The sequence below is a fragment of the Anabrus simplex genome, chromosome 8 (genome assembly GCF_040414725.1).
Source record: "Anabrus simplex isolate iqAnaSimp1 chromosome 8, ASM4041472v1, whole genome shotgun sequence".
In the NCBI taxonomy this organism is placed as follows: domain Eukaryota; kingdom Metazoa; phylum Arthropoda; class Insecta; order Orthoptera; family Tettigoniidae; genus Anabrus; species Anabrus simplex.
Window position 1 is genome coordinate 89,798,243 of NC_090272.1, and position 21,852 is coordinate 89,820,094.

Here is a 21,852-nt window from a genome sequence, read left to right on the forward strand (position 1 = left end):
AAATCGCTTATACATTCGTCACACAATTCCGTGAGTTTCAGAACTACCGCCAATGTTACACCCACACACAAACAAAGCCTTTCAACTGCTACGAAGCACGACGCAGTTACTGTAAGTTGTTATATATAAATTCACAGCCTGCTACTTGTTTGGGAACATCTCAGTGAATGAAGTAGCAGTTGAAGTCAAATAGGTGACAAAAGCACGGTGATAATCGATAATTACATTATCGATACTTTTACCGGTCAAATTTCAAACACTGCATTTCATATTAACAGCTACTATCAAAAGTCAAACAAATCAGATTTGACCGCAGAAAGCAAAAACAAGCGCGGATACTCAAAATCCATAAAATAACGTTGTTCATCTGTACAACCGCGAAACACACTCAAAATCCATACATTTTTACAGAAAAACCGGAATACTTGCCAGGTATGCATGAGTATTAAATGCAGACTCCCTAAGGAAAAGAGAGTTAATGATCAGGCTATTTTCTGAGCAAACAGCATAAGGTAGTAAGGCATAGATCAAACTGCTTACTCTATGATGGACTTTACCGTGTAGCAATTTCATGTAATAAAGATTACAGATTTCCTCTCTTCTAGTCATCTTCCATGTGTTCCACTCCTAGCTAAGACCATCCATAATAAACAGATCATCATTTTTACCGTATTTGTAATTTATTTTGTTCCTTCATTCACTTCATCTCAGTCAATTTTTCTCTACTTTATAAGCCTTTAGACTGTTCTCATCCTTTTCCAAAATTACATCATCAACTAACACTGTGTTACTCTCAGAAGCTGTCTTCATTATTTACATTAGCTTGCTATGTGGGTCAGTGGTTGGTAGTGTGTCAGCCTCTGGATCTCAACCTGGTAGAGGTAGGCAGAATTTTAACTTTGTCACAGATTGCCCAACAGATATAAATTACTCTGCCATCTGCTGGAGTAAAATGGAACATAGAAACTGACAAGCAGGCAGCATAAGTTAAAGGATATCAAATCAAAATGTCTGCACACTGTAAAGGAGACCATTATGATTACAGTGTATCTTATATCATTATAAACAGAGAACCAGTTTCAATTTCAAAATATTCTATTCAGGTCTTGACACGACTGGAATACTTTTACATTGTTTCTACCACTTTCTTTTCCAATATCCATGTACCAGACAATCCCAAACTTTTTCTCTGACAATGATATTGTAGGTCTTCTCCAAATCTATTGCTGCCCTTCTCACATTCCGTATGTCTCCACCTCCGAAAGCAAAACATTTCCAGCTTTCCTCTAATATTATTCTTTTTATTCTCTCCCCATTTTCAGCAACATTCTAATACTCTTTTAGGAAATGGATGTAGACATTACTAATGGCACATATTCTTAATGAGAATACTAACCTCCTTATAGATTGTCTATAAGATTTCAGAACACGCTCACCCCTAAAAATGTGACCAATTCCCCTCAGTTGGAACAGGAAAATGTGGGACTTGGAAGGGAGTAGGGGAACTAAAAGTGAACTTTGATATAACTGGCTATTTTATTCATAGCAATTTTGATAATGTTGCCAAATGAAGCCACAGAACAATAATTACATCACTTACGGACAAATCAAATATACAAATCATAACATTAAAATAAGCACGTATTGTACAATATGAACAATTGTGAGAAGATAATGGCAAACACAGTTTGGTAGGTCTGGAGATCAACAATATACATTATATTATAAAGTATTATTACAAAGGACTACTGAAGGCACTGAATACAGTAAATTGATTCTTCACTTTATAAGAGTGGATGAAGAGAATTTCATTGTACACGACTCATTAAATCGTCTTAGAGGAGGATCCATCTGTGGCACTATACAATCCTGCCATAATCCCATCTCATATTATTATATATATATATACATGCAGTTATATAACAGAACATTAAATTCTACTCTGGTTCATAACTACTTCAAATATACACTCTCAGACACTGTAACATACTCTCTTCAAAAGTTAATATAAAATTCCTTATCAAAAGTAATTATTGCACAAGTGAAATAAAATTACTACAGACAAAAATATAACTATCAATAAATTTCAAAGACTGTATGTTATCTCTATAAAACGGAATAATATAAATACATGTAAAAAGAGAAAAGAAACTAGAATAACAGCACCTGAAGGCCATAATATGAAGCTAGGAATATCATAACCAAATTATGGCATTGTTTGTCATATACTCTACGTCACTGGGTTGAACATTCCTTCAGGAGGGGCTATGATGACATAACTTCTACCAACTTCCATCTAAAAAATAAGGTCTTACATGTAAAGAGTCTAATAAATGATGTACTATATGCCTCTCCAAGGTCAGCACTGGGATTATGACATCCAGCTTCAAATACGATTTACCTAAATTCTCTCCATCCTTCCTACAATGACTCCTCTTCTACAGGGCAGTGTTTTATGTGGCATCATAACATTTGCTCATTACTTATTAAGAACAAAATTACTATCACAAATGATTGGCAGTGTTCAAATATTACACATTCTGTACGTTACAAAATGTCTCACCTCGTTAACATTACAGTAGGTTTGGTGTGTGTGTTCTCTAGTTTCTGGAATCAAATTTGATAATGACTGTCAAGGCACAGGACAGTTGTCTCCATTATTACAAACAAAACAAAAATTTAATTAAAAGGTTGTACTTTATGGGTGGAGAGAGAGAGAGAGAGAGAGACTGCTGCCTGCAAAACCATACAATATCATCAATCATGGAGGGTAACTTAATAGATCATACCACAATGATTTGTTATAGAGAAAGCCATTTCATTTCAGTTTTGACTTTTAATCTATAACTGAGGTTTTTCAGTTTGTCAAACAGGATAAATAAAATTAGAAAATGCCTAAAAAACACCATTTAACAACAGATTATACCTCTTTTTAATTAAATATCTTTTTCAGATATCATCTGTTGTTAAAGGTTCTCTTTTAGGTATTTTCTAATTTAATTTTTCCTGAATTAGTTTGGACAGTTTGAATAACCTCCTAATTAAGTATTAAGAAATGACATATCATCTGTTTTCATTAACTTGGCAATATCTGAAGTATTAACTATAACATTTTGTGTTTGGAATTCTGATATTCGTACTGCACTTTGCACAAGAACCCAAGTTGTAGAATATATCACTTTAAGGACTAAAGGTTTTAGGCGACTTGCATTTTATCTTTTTTAAGCCAACAAAGATCATTTGCTCATATAGCCACAACGCTAAGTTTACCAGATTTTCTTCGCAATTTTTTGGGACAGGTAAGTTTAAACTACTTTTGCAATGAGCTGTATGCTAATTCGTCAATCAGTTACTTGGTTTCATTACGTATCTTAAGAACGAAAATATTAATTCTACTTACATATTTATTTCATGTCACCACTTGACTCACAACTTCCATGCCATTTAATGCCCATGTGCTCTAGAGATTTCTCCCAACACTAAATGCTGTTTGGTATGAAGAACAAAGGCAAGAGATCTCGATAAAGAAAAGAAAATTTACACAATTGTCTTTGAGACATTTTCAAACTGTATAATATATATCAAAAAACATTTATCACCATGAAGATGTACCACAGGGGGTCCGTCGTTTTGGCTGAATGGCCAGCATACTGACCTACAAGATTCAGGGGGTCCTGGGTTTGATTCCTGGGAAAGTGTGGAGTTTCAATCAAGTCTGGTTAATTCCACTAGCTCAGATGCGGGATGTTTGTCTTAAACCATTAAGGCCCAGAAAATTTTTTTTTTTGAGTTTTCTTGTACTTTTTTCAACATTACATCTATAACCGATCCTTGAAGCAAGAATACTTTAAAAAATCTGAATATTTCAATTTTTAGGACCATTTTTTTGGCGTATGATATATCATACGCTGGGCAGTAGGGGGTAACATATTACACCAAATATAGTTATGATTTACTAAGAACAAAAATAATTTATTGCAACATAAATTAGAACTAAAAACAGAATACTGATCTTATAGATGGAATTTAAATAATTCAGAACCCTCTGGGGCAAGGAATACTCGTGGGGAAAGTCCCTACTTCCCACCTATCATATAATGTGTTAGCATGACCTGAAGCGAATTTTGAAGCCTACTGTTGTTTTTGTAATACAACAGAAACTTATTAGTAACAGTAACCATAGAAAACATCGTATTGTTTGTTTTCATGATTCTCTCCATCACCATTTAGTAATCACTTCATCATATGGAACTGAACAAAGCACTGGAGTGAACTTACTGACACTCCACTCTTGAATGCATGATGGTTCTGGCACATCTCTTTCTGTAAACTTCACTGACTTCTTAAGCTCCTTGTTAACCCAATTTCTTTCTTTCCTTACTTTCTTTTGTGGATTCTTGGATTTATTCCATTCGGAAGATACATCAATGGATTCGGTAATTGTAGGAGCCTTCTGTAGTGGTACTTGATTCTCATCAGCTGCAGTAAATACTCTCTCTGAATTTTCAAAAATGCATACATCGAGTCACTCTTCTAAGCCACAAGGAGTTTTCTTTACTCTCTGATCTCGATTTCCTATCGAACTACACCCTTCCCTACATCCCAAACTGTAGCACAATCATCATCACTAGGCCCATCGTCTTGATCACTGTCATTGCCATCAACAGCTCCCGTAAGCACTAATCATATTTCATCTGCTTTTGAAAATGGGTTATCATCACAATCACCATTTTCTAAGCTGTCCAGAATGTTCAGAATGGCCTCCCCATCTGTTATTGTATTTTACCTGAAACTGAAAAATTTCATCTTGCAAATGCCCAGCGTATGATATTTCATACGTTAAAAGATATTTGTGTTTGAATGCCATCTCGATCAGTGAAGATAGTAACTATCATACGAGGTCAAATCCTCATACTATTCCCGTAACAAATATACTGACATATGATTAGTTTTTCATAGCTCAATTCCACAATAATTATAAATACTAGCTGCCTCTGTGGATCCGTGGTAGAGTGTCGGCCTCCAAATCCCAAGATAGCGGGTTCAAACCCGGCAGAGGTAGTCGGATTTTTGAAGGGCGGAAAAAAGTCCACTCGACACTCCATGTCGTACGATGTCGGCATGTAAAAGATCTCTGGTGATACATTTGGTATTTACCCGACAAAATTAATTAAATCTCAGCCATAGACGCCCAAGAGAGATCCGGTTTACTCTGTCTGCCATCTAGCGGACCTAGAGTAAAACGGAACGTCGAAATTGACGAGCAGACAGCCAGATGGCGTCAAATCGAAATGTCTGCACACGGTAGCTGAGGCCATACGATTATTATTATTATTATTATTATTATTATTATTATTATTATTATTATAAATACTCACCGGTGCATTATTTTTGTCAGCCTGCTGCGCTACCCGCACTTTCTTGCCAACTATCATCATAACAGGAGGAAAACAACATGCCATTAGCTAGGAAGCATTATTTGCGTCCCTAATGAGCTAAATGATGCCTTTAAAAATTGCAAAACAGTCACGATGACTTAGATATAACTCAATTTGGAAGGCACGTTTTGCGTATGATATATCATGCGGTGGGCATTAGTGGGTTAATACACATCTTCGAACACATCACACAACAAACCATCATAGAAGCATGCAATACTGAATGCATCCCTCCACATAGAGATGGTGTCATTAAGGGCATCCAGTCTTAAAAAGAGGCTAAATCCATTCGAAGTGCTGATCCCCAAATATCTGGAAATAGGCCAGAAAGAATAATAAGTACCATGAGCTTACAGACACAACGACCTGCTGGCAACCAAGTAGAAGGTACGTGCTGCAAAACTAATCTTCAGTTATTTTCAAAGAGGATGATGCATTCAAGGAGCAGACCGAAGGGAAACCATAAATCCATGTGGTTATTTGTTTATTTTATGAATATGGCAAGGAAAAAAGTCATGGTGTGTCATTTTTGATACAAAACAATACTAGTAATGTACACTGAAAATTCGGAGAGATCTGGGGACCAGTGATTAAATCTGGAGACCTTCTATTTCATCCAGGGGCAGAAAGTTAAATTCGGGTACTGCTCCAGGAATGGGGAGGTCTAATAAATTCACACAATACAAACATTTTTAGAGGTAGGCACCTATTGTTCAGGTAGTGACTTATTTCAGGGGCAAAATTATGGTAATATCAGCCACTCTAATAAGAGAAGAACACTTCTGTATTTTTGAGAATGCAAGAATCAGAACAGGAATGGTGTTGACATAGTGGTCCCCTAGAGTTTGAACAATGCTATCCTGGGATATGAACTCGTAAATGACAATCATGTTCATCAAGATGGTAGTGGTGAATTTTGTTTTAAGAGTTAGTACAACTAGGTAATCATCTTCTCTGAACAAATTAAGTGGAAAATAAATTTAAAATAAAACAAAATTATTTATCAACAAAGGAATTTCAAAATGAAGTACAAAATAAAACAAAACAAAGTACTGAATTAAGCCAAAAAAATCACTAACGAATCTAAAGGGGAGTACCCTGAGTAACAGAACAGTTGCAATTCACACACCCTTGATTAATCCACTGTCGCACATAAAGTGGATGACGAGATCAGCAGTAGTCATGTAATTGGCTAATATGCGTTCGAGTGAATGCCTCCCCCTGGAAGATTAAGATTGTTCACGTGTATACCCCTACTGCCATAGCAGCTAATGAGGAAATCAAAGAGTTCTATGAACAGATACAACATGCCACTAACAAAATAACAAACAGGGAAGTATTAATAATTCAAGGGGACTTTAATGCCAAGATCGGGGATACTACTAAGGATAGTCATTCAAGATCTTTGGTTACATAATACAACTCAGATGTGAGAAATGAACGAGAAGAGTGCTAATTGGAATTCTGCGATGGCTATGATATGGCTATCTGCAACACACTCTTTATGCATCACGCAAGGCGCCATCAAGAGTCGGATGCCAGATTGATTTCTTACTAATTAGATAATGTTTGAGACCTCTCTTCCCCCGATTCCAAGACATTTTCTGGAGCAAATTGCGGTGACCATAATATGTTGGCCATGAAAATGTGTATCAAATTCCAAATCATTAAAAGGAGTCAGAAGCAGTAGGACTTACAGCAAAATTGCAGGACAGATAGGTGGCAATTCTTAAATAAAAATGGTATGAGATGAAATAGAGCATCATCACCCCTCAACAAAAGAAGAGAATTAATCAAGAAAGCCTCCAGCATCACTCGGAAGTTTAAACCCCACACTTTGGGCGGTAGATGATGAAAACAACATCCTCCTTAGAGACAAGAAAGCACTCACTGAAAAGTGGAAACAATATTGTGAAAAGTTATGTTCAGAAGAGCAATAGATCACCTTGAAATGGAACCTGCAATTCCGTGCAGCGAAATTGAGAATGCTATTTAAGAGATAGGGGAGGAAGGCATAAACATGTTTCATTCATTGTGAAATAGAATGTGGAGTAACGGGGAATGGCCGAAAGATTGAACAACAATTTTTTCATGGCTCTGCTCAAGAAAGGCTCAGACATTGCTCTATCACACTATTTCATTGATACCACATGCCTGTACAATTCTCTTATACATTGTAAATCAGGGCCTAAAACCTTATATACAATATGAGATATCCAAGGAGCAAGCTGGATTTGTTGCAGAAAAAGAAACATTAGCATATTTTCTCAACCTGAGGCAAATAAAAGTAAAAGCCCAAGAGTTGTGTGTCCCTGTTTTTATCTGCTTCCTCGACTACAAAACATCCTTTGTGTTACTTGGGAAACATTGTGGCAGGTGTCAGATATATTTGGTGTCCTATCTCATATCACTCGCAAAAGGTCTATACAACTGCAACACTGAAACTATAAAGGTAGATGGTGAGATCTCAGAATACTTTGATGAGTCCCGTGGTGTCAGATAAGACTGGAACTTGTCCCTGTAAGTTTACATCTATGGCAAGTATATGGATTGGGTTGAATGCATCTTGATTGGTGTGAGAAAACTTAACTTTCAGTTTGCTGATGACACCATTCTGCTTGCCAGCAACGAAGTAAAGCTTTCATAAATGCTAACAAGAGTAGAGAATGTGGGTCTTGAGCATGGACTCATGGTGACTGATAAAGAGTACCACAGGTCAAGCTCACATGCCATTTAAAAGAGATGGAGGTAGTGCACAAATTTGTATACCTTGCATCAACAATTAATGATGCCAGAAGTTCCAAGAAAGATGAGGAAGAGGATTTTGCTAGGACAAGTCACTATGATTAAATTAACTAAGGTCTGGCAGAACAGGGGAATAACTAGTAATACTAAGATTCATCTTGTTTACACCTTTGTATTTTCTGCTTCCTCACACAACTGTGATATAACTGCAAGACCTGGACCATAAAGCCTTGTAACAGAAAATGCATCAATGCCTTTCAAATGGGGTGGTGGCGAAAAACTGCGTGTGCTGTGGACCACAAGAAGAACCAATGCATAGATACTTGAGGAACTGAAGATTTTAAACAACCTTTCTTCTTGCATCAATGAAAGAAGACTTCAATACTTTGGACATATTGGAGATGACCTGGAGAAAATCTAGAGATGATGATCATGGAAGGGAAGGTTGAGGGCTACAGACCCTGGGGAAAGACTGTAACTGGATGGATGATACGAGTGAAGACCATCACAGCTTTATCTTTCCAATGTGCCCTAAGGAAAGCCAAAGAACGTCCGGGATGGCAATGCTACAGCGGAGATGTGACAAGCAGAGAGAAAACCAGTAGGCATAACGCTAGGGTTCAGATAATTATGAGCTTAAATTTTCATAAATATTTATGTGCTTACAAAATGTGATTAAGTTTCCAAAATATCTTCTCAAATTTGTACAAAAACTGTCCCCCAGTTATTTGAAAATACAGTTTACACTTCCGGCTGCTTGAACAAACCAGTAAAAATGTTTCATCAAGATGTACTTCCTGCATAACAGGTCGGTGCACGGCGCAGTTTCCAAATTCTACAATATTTACTGTGGATGAGCAATATGAAAGCATGTACATGCTTACTAATTTTATTCTAAAGGGCAGAGATAAGGTCACTTGACAATCTTTTATAGCACCAACTGGTTTGTCTTATATTGCTACTAGAGAACCTAAATATGTTTGATGTAAAAAGTAAATTCAATTTCACCCCTGGCACAGCTAGATAACCAAGCACAGGTAGACAGTTAAACATGGCAACAACTTTATCCAGAAATAGCCCTCGGGTGCATTAAAATCTGCTATTTAATTTTCATCAGCAATTTACATTTATACAGAAAAAATACAATAGTATTTTCACGCATAAGACTCGAACATGTGCATAAAAAATTAAACAGGATATCACTATTTCCATAACTTACACACACACACACACACACGCACGCACGCACGCACGCACACACAAATTTGATTTTACGAATGAAGCCAGGGTTAATGTAAAAATAAGTACACCCTCTCCATCATTCCAAAGGCAAAAACACATTACACACGTCGAAGCATCCTTCTATGTTTTGGCATAACAATGCACAACAAGCAGCATTTTCAAGTTTTCAAAACGAAAGCCCCGGCTATTTTCACCTAAAACAGTTTTGATTATGAAAAGCTTCTTTCCATATCGAATAAGGTTACTGGTGCACTTTCTCCAGATCTCCGTTGCCAATAAGGACACTACTTATTTGTGCAAGTTTATTGTACCTTGGATTCTTTGATAAGATGTTCCTTAATTTCGTCAAAACATTTTTCCTGGTCTCCCTGGGAAACTTATCAAGCTTCTCACAGACTTCAAGAATGGCCTGTAGAGCTGACCAAAGTGGTAAGTCTTTCAAATTTTGTAACTGTGGAACTTCTTGAACTCTCTTTGCACACACAGCTTCTAAAAACTCACAAATGCATACACAATCATTGTTTCGCTTTTTGTGGACTGATTGTATAAGCTTGAAAGTGTCTGCATAATAGCACACTGCATCCAGCCACAAAGTAACTCACCTGGTGCATACCGATTGCGGAGGTAGCAGCAAATCAGCAGCACAATGTTTTGAATAAATTCACGACTGAGTCTTTAATGAACACTTTCTTCATGGATGCTATTACTCTGTTCACATTTTGGAAAATACTCCTTACTGTTAACAGCAATATGGTGTACACCATGTACTAAACAAGTTAAACAGATCACCTTGCTATACAGAACTTTCAACATTTGGCTGCTTTGATTTTACGAATCATGTATTAAAAAAACACACACCCTTCCTCTGTGTCATTCCAAAAGCTAAAGAAATAACGCATAACGCAGGTCAAAACTTCTTTCCGTGCTTTAGCTTTAAAATGTACAACAAGGTGCGACGTCCATAATTAATAGCTGCACTTTATCATATTGGATGCCATCAGGCCACAGAAGCACCACAGCATCATAAGCTTTAGCTAATGTACAACTTAAGTATTCTCAAGATGAACCATTGTCTAAAAATGACTGATGGATCGCATATTAATGTACCGACTATAACTTTGGCTATGTAACAGCCAATAACGTCAGTTGTCTCATCCACTGTAATCCATATTGCATTGTCGCAAATTTCACCACAAATTCTGTGCACTGTCCGAGAGTAAAGTTTTTATAAATAGTACTTTACATAGTGTCGACCTGTCGGAGAGAGGAAGTTTGACGTACTTCTCTAACATTTCATGTAGCACTGGATGTTGCAATTTAATACGTGGTATATCAGTTGTAAGAATCGCTAGACAAATATCTTGTGAGAACTGGCAGTTTGCTGGACCAAGTCTCGTATCTGCATTTCAGGAAGCAAATGTGTTGGTTTCTTTAACGATGCACATTTCACATGTTTTGCTGTTGCAATATGTTGCATAACTTGCGAACGCATGTCTGGAACTGTGTTCTCACAAATGTTGCAAATTAATATAGTCCCATCAGTTTGAAAAGTCTTCAAATTCCCACAAAAAATTGTTCAAAAAACATTCTCCACACTTTTGGGATGCACGTTATTAATAGAAACGAGAACTCCACACTGTCAGTCTATATCTTACAAGCTCGGCAGACCACTGTAATTTCAGGTAAAATTTCCTGTTAAGGCATGGACTAGTGGAGGGGCAAAGGGGGCTTATGAGACTGACAGTTCCAGCCCTCTTGCAGTCCTTAATGACCAGGGAATTTCTGTATAGAGAGACAAGGATGCATTGACGGACCAGAGAAGCCAATTGTTAGATTTGCCGACGTTTGAAAATGTGGGCAGGAGACATCTAAGAAGAGCGTATAGCTGAATATAGGAAATATGTCCTTGTGAATAAATATGCCAGAAAAATGTATTCTATTTATAAAAACAGCTTTAATAATAATGTAAATAAATAAAACATTTTAAAATATAAAATATTTAAGCTCATAAATATCCAAGCCTTAGTGATTAGATACCAATATAAGTTCCAACATTCCAAAGAATGCTGCATAAAGAAAGGAAAGGGCGAGGACCTTAAAGATGTGCTTTGAAATATCTTTAATGCATGAAAGGAATCCTTGTGTTGATGAAACAATGATTCCTTCCATGAGTAAGAAAGACATGAAACAAACATAGTAAATGGGGGATTGAAATTTACATCTGGATACAGATACTGATATTTCAGAAGACAACGGACTTTTTCTTGATTTGTATAAGAGTTATTGAAGGGAATAATTTAATCACTATATTAGCTGGAACAGCAAGAACCGAGCAACCAACCAACCTTTTAATACCTAAAAAGAGGAGTGAAAATCACGCAAGGTGGAGGATCTTGGCAATTTGGAGTTGCCTGGTACTTACAGTAACAAGAGTTTCTATAACTGCACACATTGTGATGTAAATATCAATAGACATATTAACGTGTTGTTAGGTTATATTCTTGCAGTAATTTGACAAAATGAAAAATAGCAGAACCAAATCTGAAGCAACGTTCATGTAAGCAATCGAATTACGATCTTATATTGTTATAATAATGTCAATAAAAATTGATCGGCAGACCGAAGCAATGATGGAAGAACATTCATTATCAACAAGATCATGAGAATCCGCCACTTTCATCCAACTGATGCCCGGGACTGAGCGAAGTGGTAATCGAAGATTCCTAAAGTGGACCCTGCTCCAGTGAGACAACATTAAGATGAAAAGTGCAGGCACATGCTTCCCCTAGTACACCGTCGCTGCATTGTCCCACGTAAGAGGCTTGCAGTGGTGTCTCAATGGCGCAATAGCCGCAGCATCTTTTAAAGCTGTAGCAATCCGACTGATGAGTCCACTGCTACACTGGGGTAAAACGTTGGTAATTTCATGATTGAAAAAGCCTAAAGAGCTTAAATGTTTTTAACATTAAGACGACTATGATTATTTATGAATATTTAAACAGCAAATTTAAATTAAAAACATCACCAACTAAGTAACAGAATTATAAGACTACATTTTTTCATGATTACAAGCCATGAGACCTACAGTATAATGCAGATACTGAATCCCAGAGATTGCATTCTTAAAATCCCTTCTCATTACTGAGAAATCATTTTATAATTATTATATAAGACCACAAATACACTACCGAGCAGTCGGGGCATGGTTGGGGCACGTAGCTGTCAGGTCGCATTCGGGAGATAGTGGATTCGAATTCCACTGTTGGCAGCCCTGAAGATGGTTTTCCGTAGTTTCCCATTTTCACACCAGGCAAATGCTGAGGCTGTGCCATAATTAAGGCCATAGCCGCTTTCTTCCTGCTCCTAAACTGTTGTGACGTAAAGCAAATTCTAAAAATAAAAAATTAAAAAATACACTATTTAAATACAAATGCACTTCAATTATATTTTTACTAATACAATAAGATTGTAGTGCCTGTCCATACATTCATTTTTGTTGTAAGTTTGAGGGATGAAAATATACAGTACACAATGCAGAGACTCATAACCATCATTTCTTAAGTTTCATCTGTTGTTCTGTTTAAACTGAATAAACACAAAAAATGCTAATCCATTATCTGGCAGCCAGAAAGGAGCAAACCAAAGAGTCCAGCGACTTCCCTCGTAGGCCACCAATCAACAGTGAATTCAGTTCGACTCAACAGAATTGTGAGAAATTCAGTATTTAAATTCAGAGATAGCTGGGTTGTGCACTAGGCTATATATTATTTTATTAGTGTAAGTGGTGTAGCAAGAATACAAGGGTCACAGCAGCAAATGCTAATTTTTCCATCAATCTTTGCTGTACTGAAGAAATTTTATTATATAAAGTTGTGTAAAATATAATTCCCAATCTTTTATATTTGACACATTATTACCCCATGAGAAATAATCAAGATATTCATGATTATTATATTTTTCATAAACTTCCAAATATCTCTGTAAGTATTAATTGCATCAACAGCATGCTTAATTGATATGAAAATGTTATTTACAATGTATTGGTTGTTGTCCTCACAAATAGTTTTGTAGGGTACAAAATGTGGTCATCAGCCCCATTGATCAGAGAGATAATGAAGATTACTATCAAAAGGATGAAGCAGACTAGCCCAACAGCTGGAAACTGCATATGTTGATGATGATGATGATCAAAAGGAGGAGGAAACAGTGAGGTAATGATCACTCTAAAAATGAGGTAGAGAAGAATCACAATGGGGTGGGGAAAGAATCCCTAGGCCTCTGATGACCAAATACTGCAAAACCGGATTAATTTAAGTTAACCACGTGAATGCCAATAAAGCACAAGGCCTATCTGGGACCCCTGGTAAATCATCAGTGGCGGGTAGTACAACAGTGAGTACTACAACTAATTCACATACTGCTAGTCCAGTACTTTTTAACATTAATGGAGGAAAAACCTCCAGTTTTGTTTGTGTGATGGTCCAACAGCTAACACAAACAGAAGGGGAAAAAAAGGTATTCCACAAATTTTAAGGGCATCAATAAACATCACAATATGTCTCTGCTACTTCTACCTCTACATTACATTATCTCAATTGATTCCAGAAATTTCAAAGAGGTTACACAAATACAGTGTCATCATTAGCTAAGCATTAGCCATTCAATCAAACAGACTGAGAACACAGGAGGAGGAGGAGGAGGAGGGAGGAAAAGGAGGAGGAGGAGGAGGAGGAGGAAAACCAAAATTCATGACTATATGCTGTTATCCTTCTGAACATTCTATACGTGCTCGACAAGATTCTTGCTAAATCGTAGGGGTAATACAATAGTCATTGCTAACAATAAATACTTCACATATAACTGAAATAGCTAATATTAAAATGTTTTTTAGACATATTAGCATTAATAAATTATGTTTCCAAGAAACTCACATATACGGTAATTCTCATTCAGGGATTTTTCAGCAATAAAAAAGCATGAGTCACACAAGAGAAAAATATACAACAAAAAATAGGACAATGCAATCGCCTCACCAGAGAGACTTAAGTGCACTCATTATGTCAAATCATAGAAATTTAACAAAGGCAACTAAGGGATGCATGAGGAAGAATTAAAAACAACTAAAAATAATATAACACTGTAAAGAGTTCCATATATGATATTTTCCACTGGGAAGCTAAAAATTCTCTATGATCCAACTTCAATCACACCATTTTCTTTTATTTACATTGATCTATCCTTCTTCAGTCTACTGAACGAAAACATAAAACACATCTCTGAAACCTTGCAAATACAACATTCCATACATATTTATATTTTTACACAAAAGAGAAGGAAAGCTATATTTTTCTTTATTTTTAAATATAATTCTAAAATTTTAACAAGCATGCGCTATTATTATGCAAATAAGCAATTGGCAGTGACAGCTATTTTTCCCAGTAGCATGGAAAAAAAAAGTGTGCAAAAACAAATTGTTACATGGTAACTGCAAATATTTCATGTTTTATAGAATAAAATTTCAACTTGAAATGTCAGCAGAGTTGTTGCTTCCTTATTTTGTTTTTTGGCAGTGAGAGTCAGTCTTATCACAAACATCACAATTTAAATATTGCATCACTTTGCATAAAGGTTACATTTCCTAAAAAGTGCTGAGAAAAACTGAAATAAATTATCGTCATATGAGAACCATGATGAAATTAACAGTAATCTATATTAACAATAATGCCCTATATTTTCATATCTTCCACTAAAAGATCCACACAAGTCATCTTCACTTCAGATCAGCCACTAATGGCTTCCAGTCCCACATAATTCAAGTATGTGTCAATTCATAAATCATACGATAATTTTTTTAATAACAAATTTTAAGAAATAAAAATATGATGAAAGAAACTCAGCATATTTGTAACAATTTTAGAAGAACGAATTAGAAAACGGAAAAAATTTCTTAAGAAAGTCGCTGTTTTTCCTTTCAATTGGTTCACAATATACACAACACAGCAGCGAGTCTGAATGTGTCACATTATGATACGCTATACAGTTACTTAAATCAATAAAATGAGATCACCAGTTTGAAATTCACTTCAAGATTTTCGATGTGTTTTCAAAAGTTCCCATATAAATAATCTTGTTCCTTTGTTTTCACTATTTACAAAAAGCATGTACACCTTCTGAGGTTCTCTTAAAAACACATTTCCAGTCTTTTTCTTTTAGTGACTTTCACAATGAAACTGTTGAGACACAGCACATTTCTTCCTGTTACTATACTTCAGTTACATGTTGTATCTACAAACTCTGGTCATCAGGACATGAGACCCATCATTTGGGTACTTGGGCTTTGCTGAAAAAGAAAAGATTCATTCACTTTAGTAAACAAAAGAGGCAAATTCATTTAAAAACCTAATACATTAGATTATTGTTCCCTAGGAAGGAAACAAACACTAGTCATCACAGAAAGACCAAGCAATCTGACACGTTGGATGCAAGCAGATGCATACGAGGATGAACCTGGCAAGTGGACCGGTCAGGGCAACCACAGAAAACAACAGACAAACCGTTGTGTGTGTGGTGACAAGGTATCATCATCATCATAGTATCAACTGCATAGCAACGGGCAACTGTAGACCACAAAGAGCAGCGAGAGTCAACATGGACCAGTCTCCTGTAGTTCATACTACAGTTCTGACATATCCCATGTGATTTTTCATATATTCAATGAGCTGAAACCTATAATCAGAGGACAAGAATTCACAATGTGTGATGCACAGGCTGCAGTACAACAATGGTTCCAGCATGACCCGGGGACTACTTCCCCTCGTTTCAGAGAGCGAAAATAATATAAAGGCCAATAGTTCCTCAGATTGCAATGCCTGAGGTTGGGCCTGCGTGCCTCCTGACAATAAGATCAGCACAGATCTTCTCCTTGGCACATCGTCGGTCATGACTGCTGTGATCATTATAGCCAATACATAACCTTCAATGTCTCCCAGTCTGTTTAATGCAAGATAAAGAAAACAGTAGTATTTACCTGGAATATAAAACATTTTTATTAATAATAAAACGTGGTAGTCAACAATCAACCTCTGCCCGTGACTTCTGCAAATATCATCTGGAAATTCACAGTTGAAGGTAATTGCTCGTCTTAAGTGAACACTCAACCTTAAAATTCCCATCGACTGTAAACGACTTAGACATGGGATAGGTTGGTTGAAATCTTGGCGATTCAAGCAAATCAAGTTTTCGGTTTTTGCTCCAGTAGCTGCTAGATTGACTTCTGACCTGTATTGATATGAGTTTAACCCAATTAGCCCTGCATATCTGTTGGATTGAAACTGCATTGGCGCTGGGATTATTTTGGAGGAAATATAGTGTCGCTTCATATCATGAGAAATTTCTTACTTTTAACATTTCAGAAGGTAGGAAATGAAGAGAAGTGGAATAACATACGAGTAGAACAATTGTGTAACCAATCACTGGCTGGTTGTTCGCTAGGCGAAGATCCCTAATGAATAACTGCAGCACATTGAGAATTAGCGAAGACAACATGACAACCATCAGAGAAGATAAACCCCAAGGAGAAGAGATGTGCAGAGAGTGTAATAAGGTATTCATAGATGGCGAACAGGCCACAGAATGCAAAGGAGCATGTGACAGGTGGTACCATAAGGAATGTGCAGACCATAAACAGGGAGAGTTTGATATAATGCACAAACCTAACTGCAACCTAACATGGTTATTAAATTAAATATACATGAAATATACATGATAACAAAAGGCTTTCATACCACAAACTGCAGAACAAGGAATACAGTAAAACATTTTATTTTATTAGCATCATGGGACCGTACTCAGTCCGCCTGCTGAGCTGTAACACAGTCTTCTCTTTGCACTTCCTCTTCGATTTCCACATCTATTTGTTCTTCAGGAGCACTGCTCACACTAGTACTAATATTACTACTAATTTCACTGAAAAAATTACATTCCTAATCATCATTACTTCCTAAAAGGGGTTATATATCGGTAAATATCAGTTCTATACTGGCAGCCATCTTGTTTACAAGCGAATCTCAAACCTAGAGATAGCCCGCTTCAAACTAATATTACCAAGCACACTATCAAAATATATTAGCAATGAGCATATAACATTGCAAAGAAAGAGTCCCTACACAAATCACAAGTACAACTCACTCTGACATCTCTTGAGGAAAAGTTGAAATATGTAGTAAAATGAGACAGCGGAACGTTCCGTGGTCCGGCGTTTGGTCCACCGAGACTAAGCACGGAACGGCTCCGTGACTCAGGCCCAATTAGTTAATTAGCTTTTAGTGATTAAACTGTGTTATTATGGTAGGCTTTGACTTGACATGCATCCGATGGAAGTGAATTTTCAAGTGATAGTGCGATGAATATTGTTGTACCCAAACAGGTCAAATGGTGATTTGTGTTGAAAAAGTGTAGGTTTTCTAGGGCATAAATTGTTTATAACAATAAGTGGAGTACGAAGGAGTCTATGGGAAGAAATTTTTACAATCCCACGCCAATAGGACGACGCCATTATTGCATTAAGTATCGGAAAGTTGTCGCTATCGAATAACAGCAACATAATCTGTCAAGGAGTAAATAGCTCCCTTTTAACATTTCAGAAGGTAGGAAAAGAAGAGAAGTGGAATAACATACGAGTAGAATCATTGTGTAACAAATCACTGCCTGGTTGTTCACTAGGCGAAGATCCCTAATGAATAACTGCAGCACATAGAGAATTAGCGAAGACAACACGACAACCATCAGAGAAGATAAACCCCAAGGAGAAGAGACGTGCAGAGAGTGTAATAAGGTATTCACAGATGGCGAACAGGCCATAGAATGCAAAGGAGCATTTGACAGGTGGTACCATAAGGAATGTGCAGACCATAATCAGGGAGAGTTTAATATAATGCACAAACCTAACAGCAACCTAACATGGTTATGCAGCTCGTGCAAAAGAATGAAAGATTCAAACAGAGAAAATAACATACCTCAGCAACGATTAGAGAAAATAGAGAATGTCATAAAGCCCACCACTAGAATGGACGAGCTTTACCGGAAAGTAGACTTATTGACAGATTATATTATAAACAAACTGGACTTGCTGTTGGAGGACAAAATTGATAAAGCACTACAGCAAAGATGTCAAGGAGACACGTCAACCCCAAACAAGAATTAAGAACCTTTATTTGCCATTGACCATATACATTGAAATAGGCTTTGTCAACTAATAATAATTTAGTACTTAATGTTACTAGGGGCTGCCTGATTGAGGTTGTAAAGGCGTGCTCGGTCTGCCCGGAAGGACGTGGGATCGAATCTCCCCAGGAATTTAAAGATAAAAATTTCATAATGTTCCGTATTGAACTGTATCACAATTAAATTTAAACAAGAAATAAATTGGTTCAACCTATTCAATAAAGTAAATAAGAAATGTAGTGTTACATTCTTATTTGGTTAAAAGCGGTACCGGTTTCGACCACCAATCTGGGTCATCAGCCGATTAAAAATACAAAAACAATGCATAGGAAAACAAAAAATTAAAGGATAAGTTTTTCACAAAAGCAGTTCAAGAAGCAATATAAAACAATAGGGATTAGCACTATGCGATTTTAAATCATGTGTATGTGAGGATCTTCAAAAGGCAGAAGTATTCAGTCAGCAGTATGTAAAGATTGTTGGTTACAAGGAAAATGTCGAGATAGAGGAGGAGACTAAGGCCAATGAAGTATTAAAATTTACATATGATAACAATGACATTTACAATAAGATACAAAAGTTGAAAACTAGAAAAGCGGCTGGAATTGATCAGATTTCTGAGGATATACTAAAGACAATGGGTTGGGATATAGTACCATATCTGAGGTTCTTATTTGATTATTGTTTGGTCGGAGGAGCTATACCAGATGAATGGAGAGTTGCTACTGTAGCCCCTGTGTATAAAGGAAAGGGTGATAGACATAAAGCTGAAAATTACAGGCCAGTAAGTTTGACATGCGTTGTATGTAAGCTTTGGGAAGGCATTCTTTCTGATTACATTAGACATGTTTGTGAAATTAATAACTGGTTCGATAGAAGGCATATCGGTTTTAGGAAAGGTTATTCCACTGAAGCTCAACTTGTAGGATTCCAGCAAGATATAGCAGATATCTTGGATTCTGGAGGTCAAATGGACTGTATCACGATTGACCTGTCTAAAGCATTTGATAGGGTGGATCATGGGAGACTACTGGCAAAAAATGAGTGCAACTGGACTAGACAAAAGAGCGACTGAATGGGTTGCTATATTTCTAGAAAATAGATGTCAGAGAATTAGAGTAGGTGAAGCTTTATCTGACCCTGTAATAATTAAGAGGGGAATTCCTCAAGGCAGTATTATCGGACCTTTATGTTATCTTACATATATAAATGGTATGAGTAAAGGAGTGGAATCGGAGGCAAGGCTTTTTGCGGATGATGTTATTCTGTAGAGTAATAAATAATTTACAAGATTCTGAGCTACTGCAACGTGACCTCGATAATGTTGTGAGATGGACAGCAGGCAATGGTATGTTGATAAACAGGGTTAAAAGTCAGGTTGTGAGTTTCACAAATAGAAAAAGTCCTCTCAGTTTTAATTACTGCGTTGATGGGGTGAAAGTTCCTGTTGGGGATCATTGTAAGTATCTAGGTGTTAATATAAGGAAAGACCTTCATTGGGGTAATCACATAAATGGGATTGTAAATAAAGGGTACAGATCTCTGCACATGGTTGTGAAAGTGTTTAGGGGTTGTAGTAAGGATGTAAAGGAGAGGGCATATAAGTCTCTGGTAAGACCCCAATTGGAATAGGGTTCCAGTGTATGGGACCCTCACCAGGATTACCTGATTCAAGAATTGGAAAAAATCCAAAGAAAAGCAGCTCGATTTGTTCTGGGTGATTTCCGACAAAAGAGTAGTGTTACAAAAATGTTGCAAAGTTTGGGTTGGGAAGAATTGAGAGAAAGAAGAAGAGCTGCTCAACTAAGTGGGATGTTCCGAGCTGTCAGCGGAGAGATGGCGTGGAATGACATTAGTAGACGAATAAGTTTGAGTGGTGTTTATAAAAGTAGGAAAGATCACAATATGAAGATAAAGTTGGAATTCAAGAGGACAAACTGGGGCAAATATTCATTTATAAGAAGGGGAGTTAGGGATTGCATAACTTACCAAGGGAGACGTTCAATAAATTTCCAATTTCTTTGAAATCATTTAGGAAAAGGGCTAGGAAATCAACAGATAGGGAATCTGCCACCTGGGCAACTGCCCTAAATGCAGATCAGTGACTGATCTTCGACTTCTTCTGGATTTTATCAAAAATCAATCAATACTGATCATGTAAGAGTGTTGTTTATTAACAGACAGAAATGTTCATGAACATTGTTCATTAACAATGTTTATTAACAAAGTTAACGAAAACATCTTGGTGTGGACGCACCTTAAGACAAGTCGCTTAAATAAAGCAAGATGCTGGCTCCTGAAGATCAGCGCATCATACGCAATATCCAGCACTGTGCTTTTAAATGCCAACGAAACTCTGTGAATAGCTTAAGAACAAGCCTGCAAATGCTTCAGTCACAAAAATATATAATACAAGTTAATATAACTGAAGTATATACCAATGTTAATAGGATCTTGTAGATTCTTTAGAGATGCAGAGCAGATGACGTAAAAAAACAATTGTGAGGAGAAAAATGTTAAAAAGCGCAATATTGGAAACAAATGAAAAACGGATGTGCATAGCGTGTTATTTCTTGAAGTTAAGAATTCGGGTTGTACTTGAGGTAGCATAAGGCAGGGTGAGGTATGAGTTTAAAATTGAATGTTGTCATGATCTGAATTGTAGGTGGTGTTATAGTATACAGTTCAATTCGGAAAATAGAATTTTTTTTTTTAGAGGAGAGGTGAAAAGAAAAGGTAAGAAAAGATGGGATAAGGTAATAAAGTAATAAAGGAGGATTAGTAGATAAGATTAAAAGAACTGGAAGTTAAAAGAAGATGGGGAAGGATAAGATAGGGAAAATAACGGAGGGGTAGTTTGGGGTAGGTTAGGAGGATGGGTTATTGGAGGTAGAAAACAGGGGTAGGAACTGTGTAAGGCATGGAAAATTGAATTCGGGTTTAGAAATTTAGCATTTTTGAGAAGAAGAGTTATAAAGTCTAATAGAATATTGGTTTTTTCAGAAATGATATTTAAATTGAAATTAGGTTTGAAGTATTGATCAAAGTGAATAAACAATTTTCAGTAGTGTTTAGAAGGGGGTCTTTACAAAGATGGAAAATGAGAGTATCCTCCTAATTCAATACAATAAATATTCCGTCATTAGACGGAGTAAAATTCAAACATGTTTCGGCTCGTTTGAGCCATCTTCAGTGAAAAATGAGG

The 21,852-nt window shown here is 36.6% G+C and overlaps 1 protein-coding gene across 1 annotated transcript in view; it reads right to left on the reverse strand.

Annotated features, from left to right (window-relative positions):
- Window positions 1-1,517: 1,517 nt before the first annotated feature.
- The window catches only part of Utx (Utx histone demethylase), a 381,209-nt gene continuing 360,874 nt past the window's right edge, over window positions 1,518-21,852 (reverse strand). Inside the window, exon 21 of the mRNA XM_067152335.2 lies at window positions 1,518-15,765. Coding sequence (XP_067008436.2) covers window positions 15,727-15,765 — 39 coding nt within the window. The 3' untranslated portion in view covers window positions 1,518-15,726. The remainder of the gene's footprint in view (window positions 15,766-21,852) is intronic.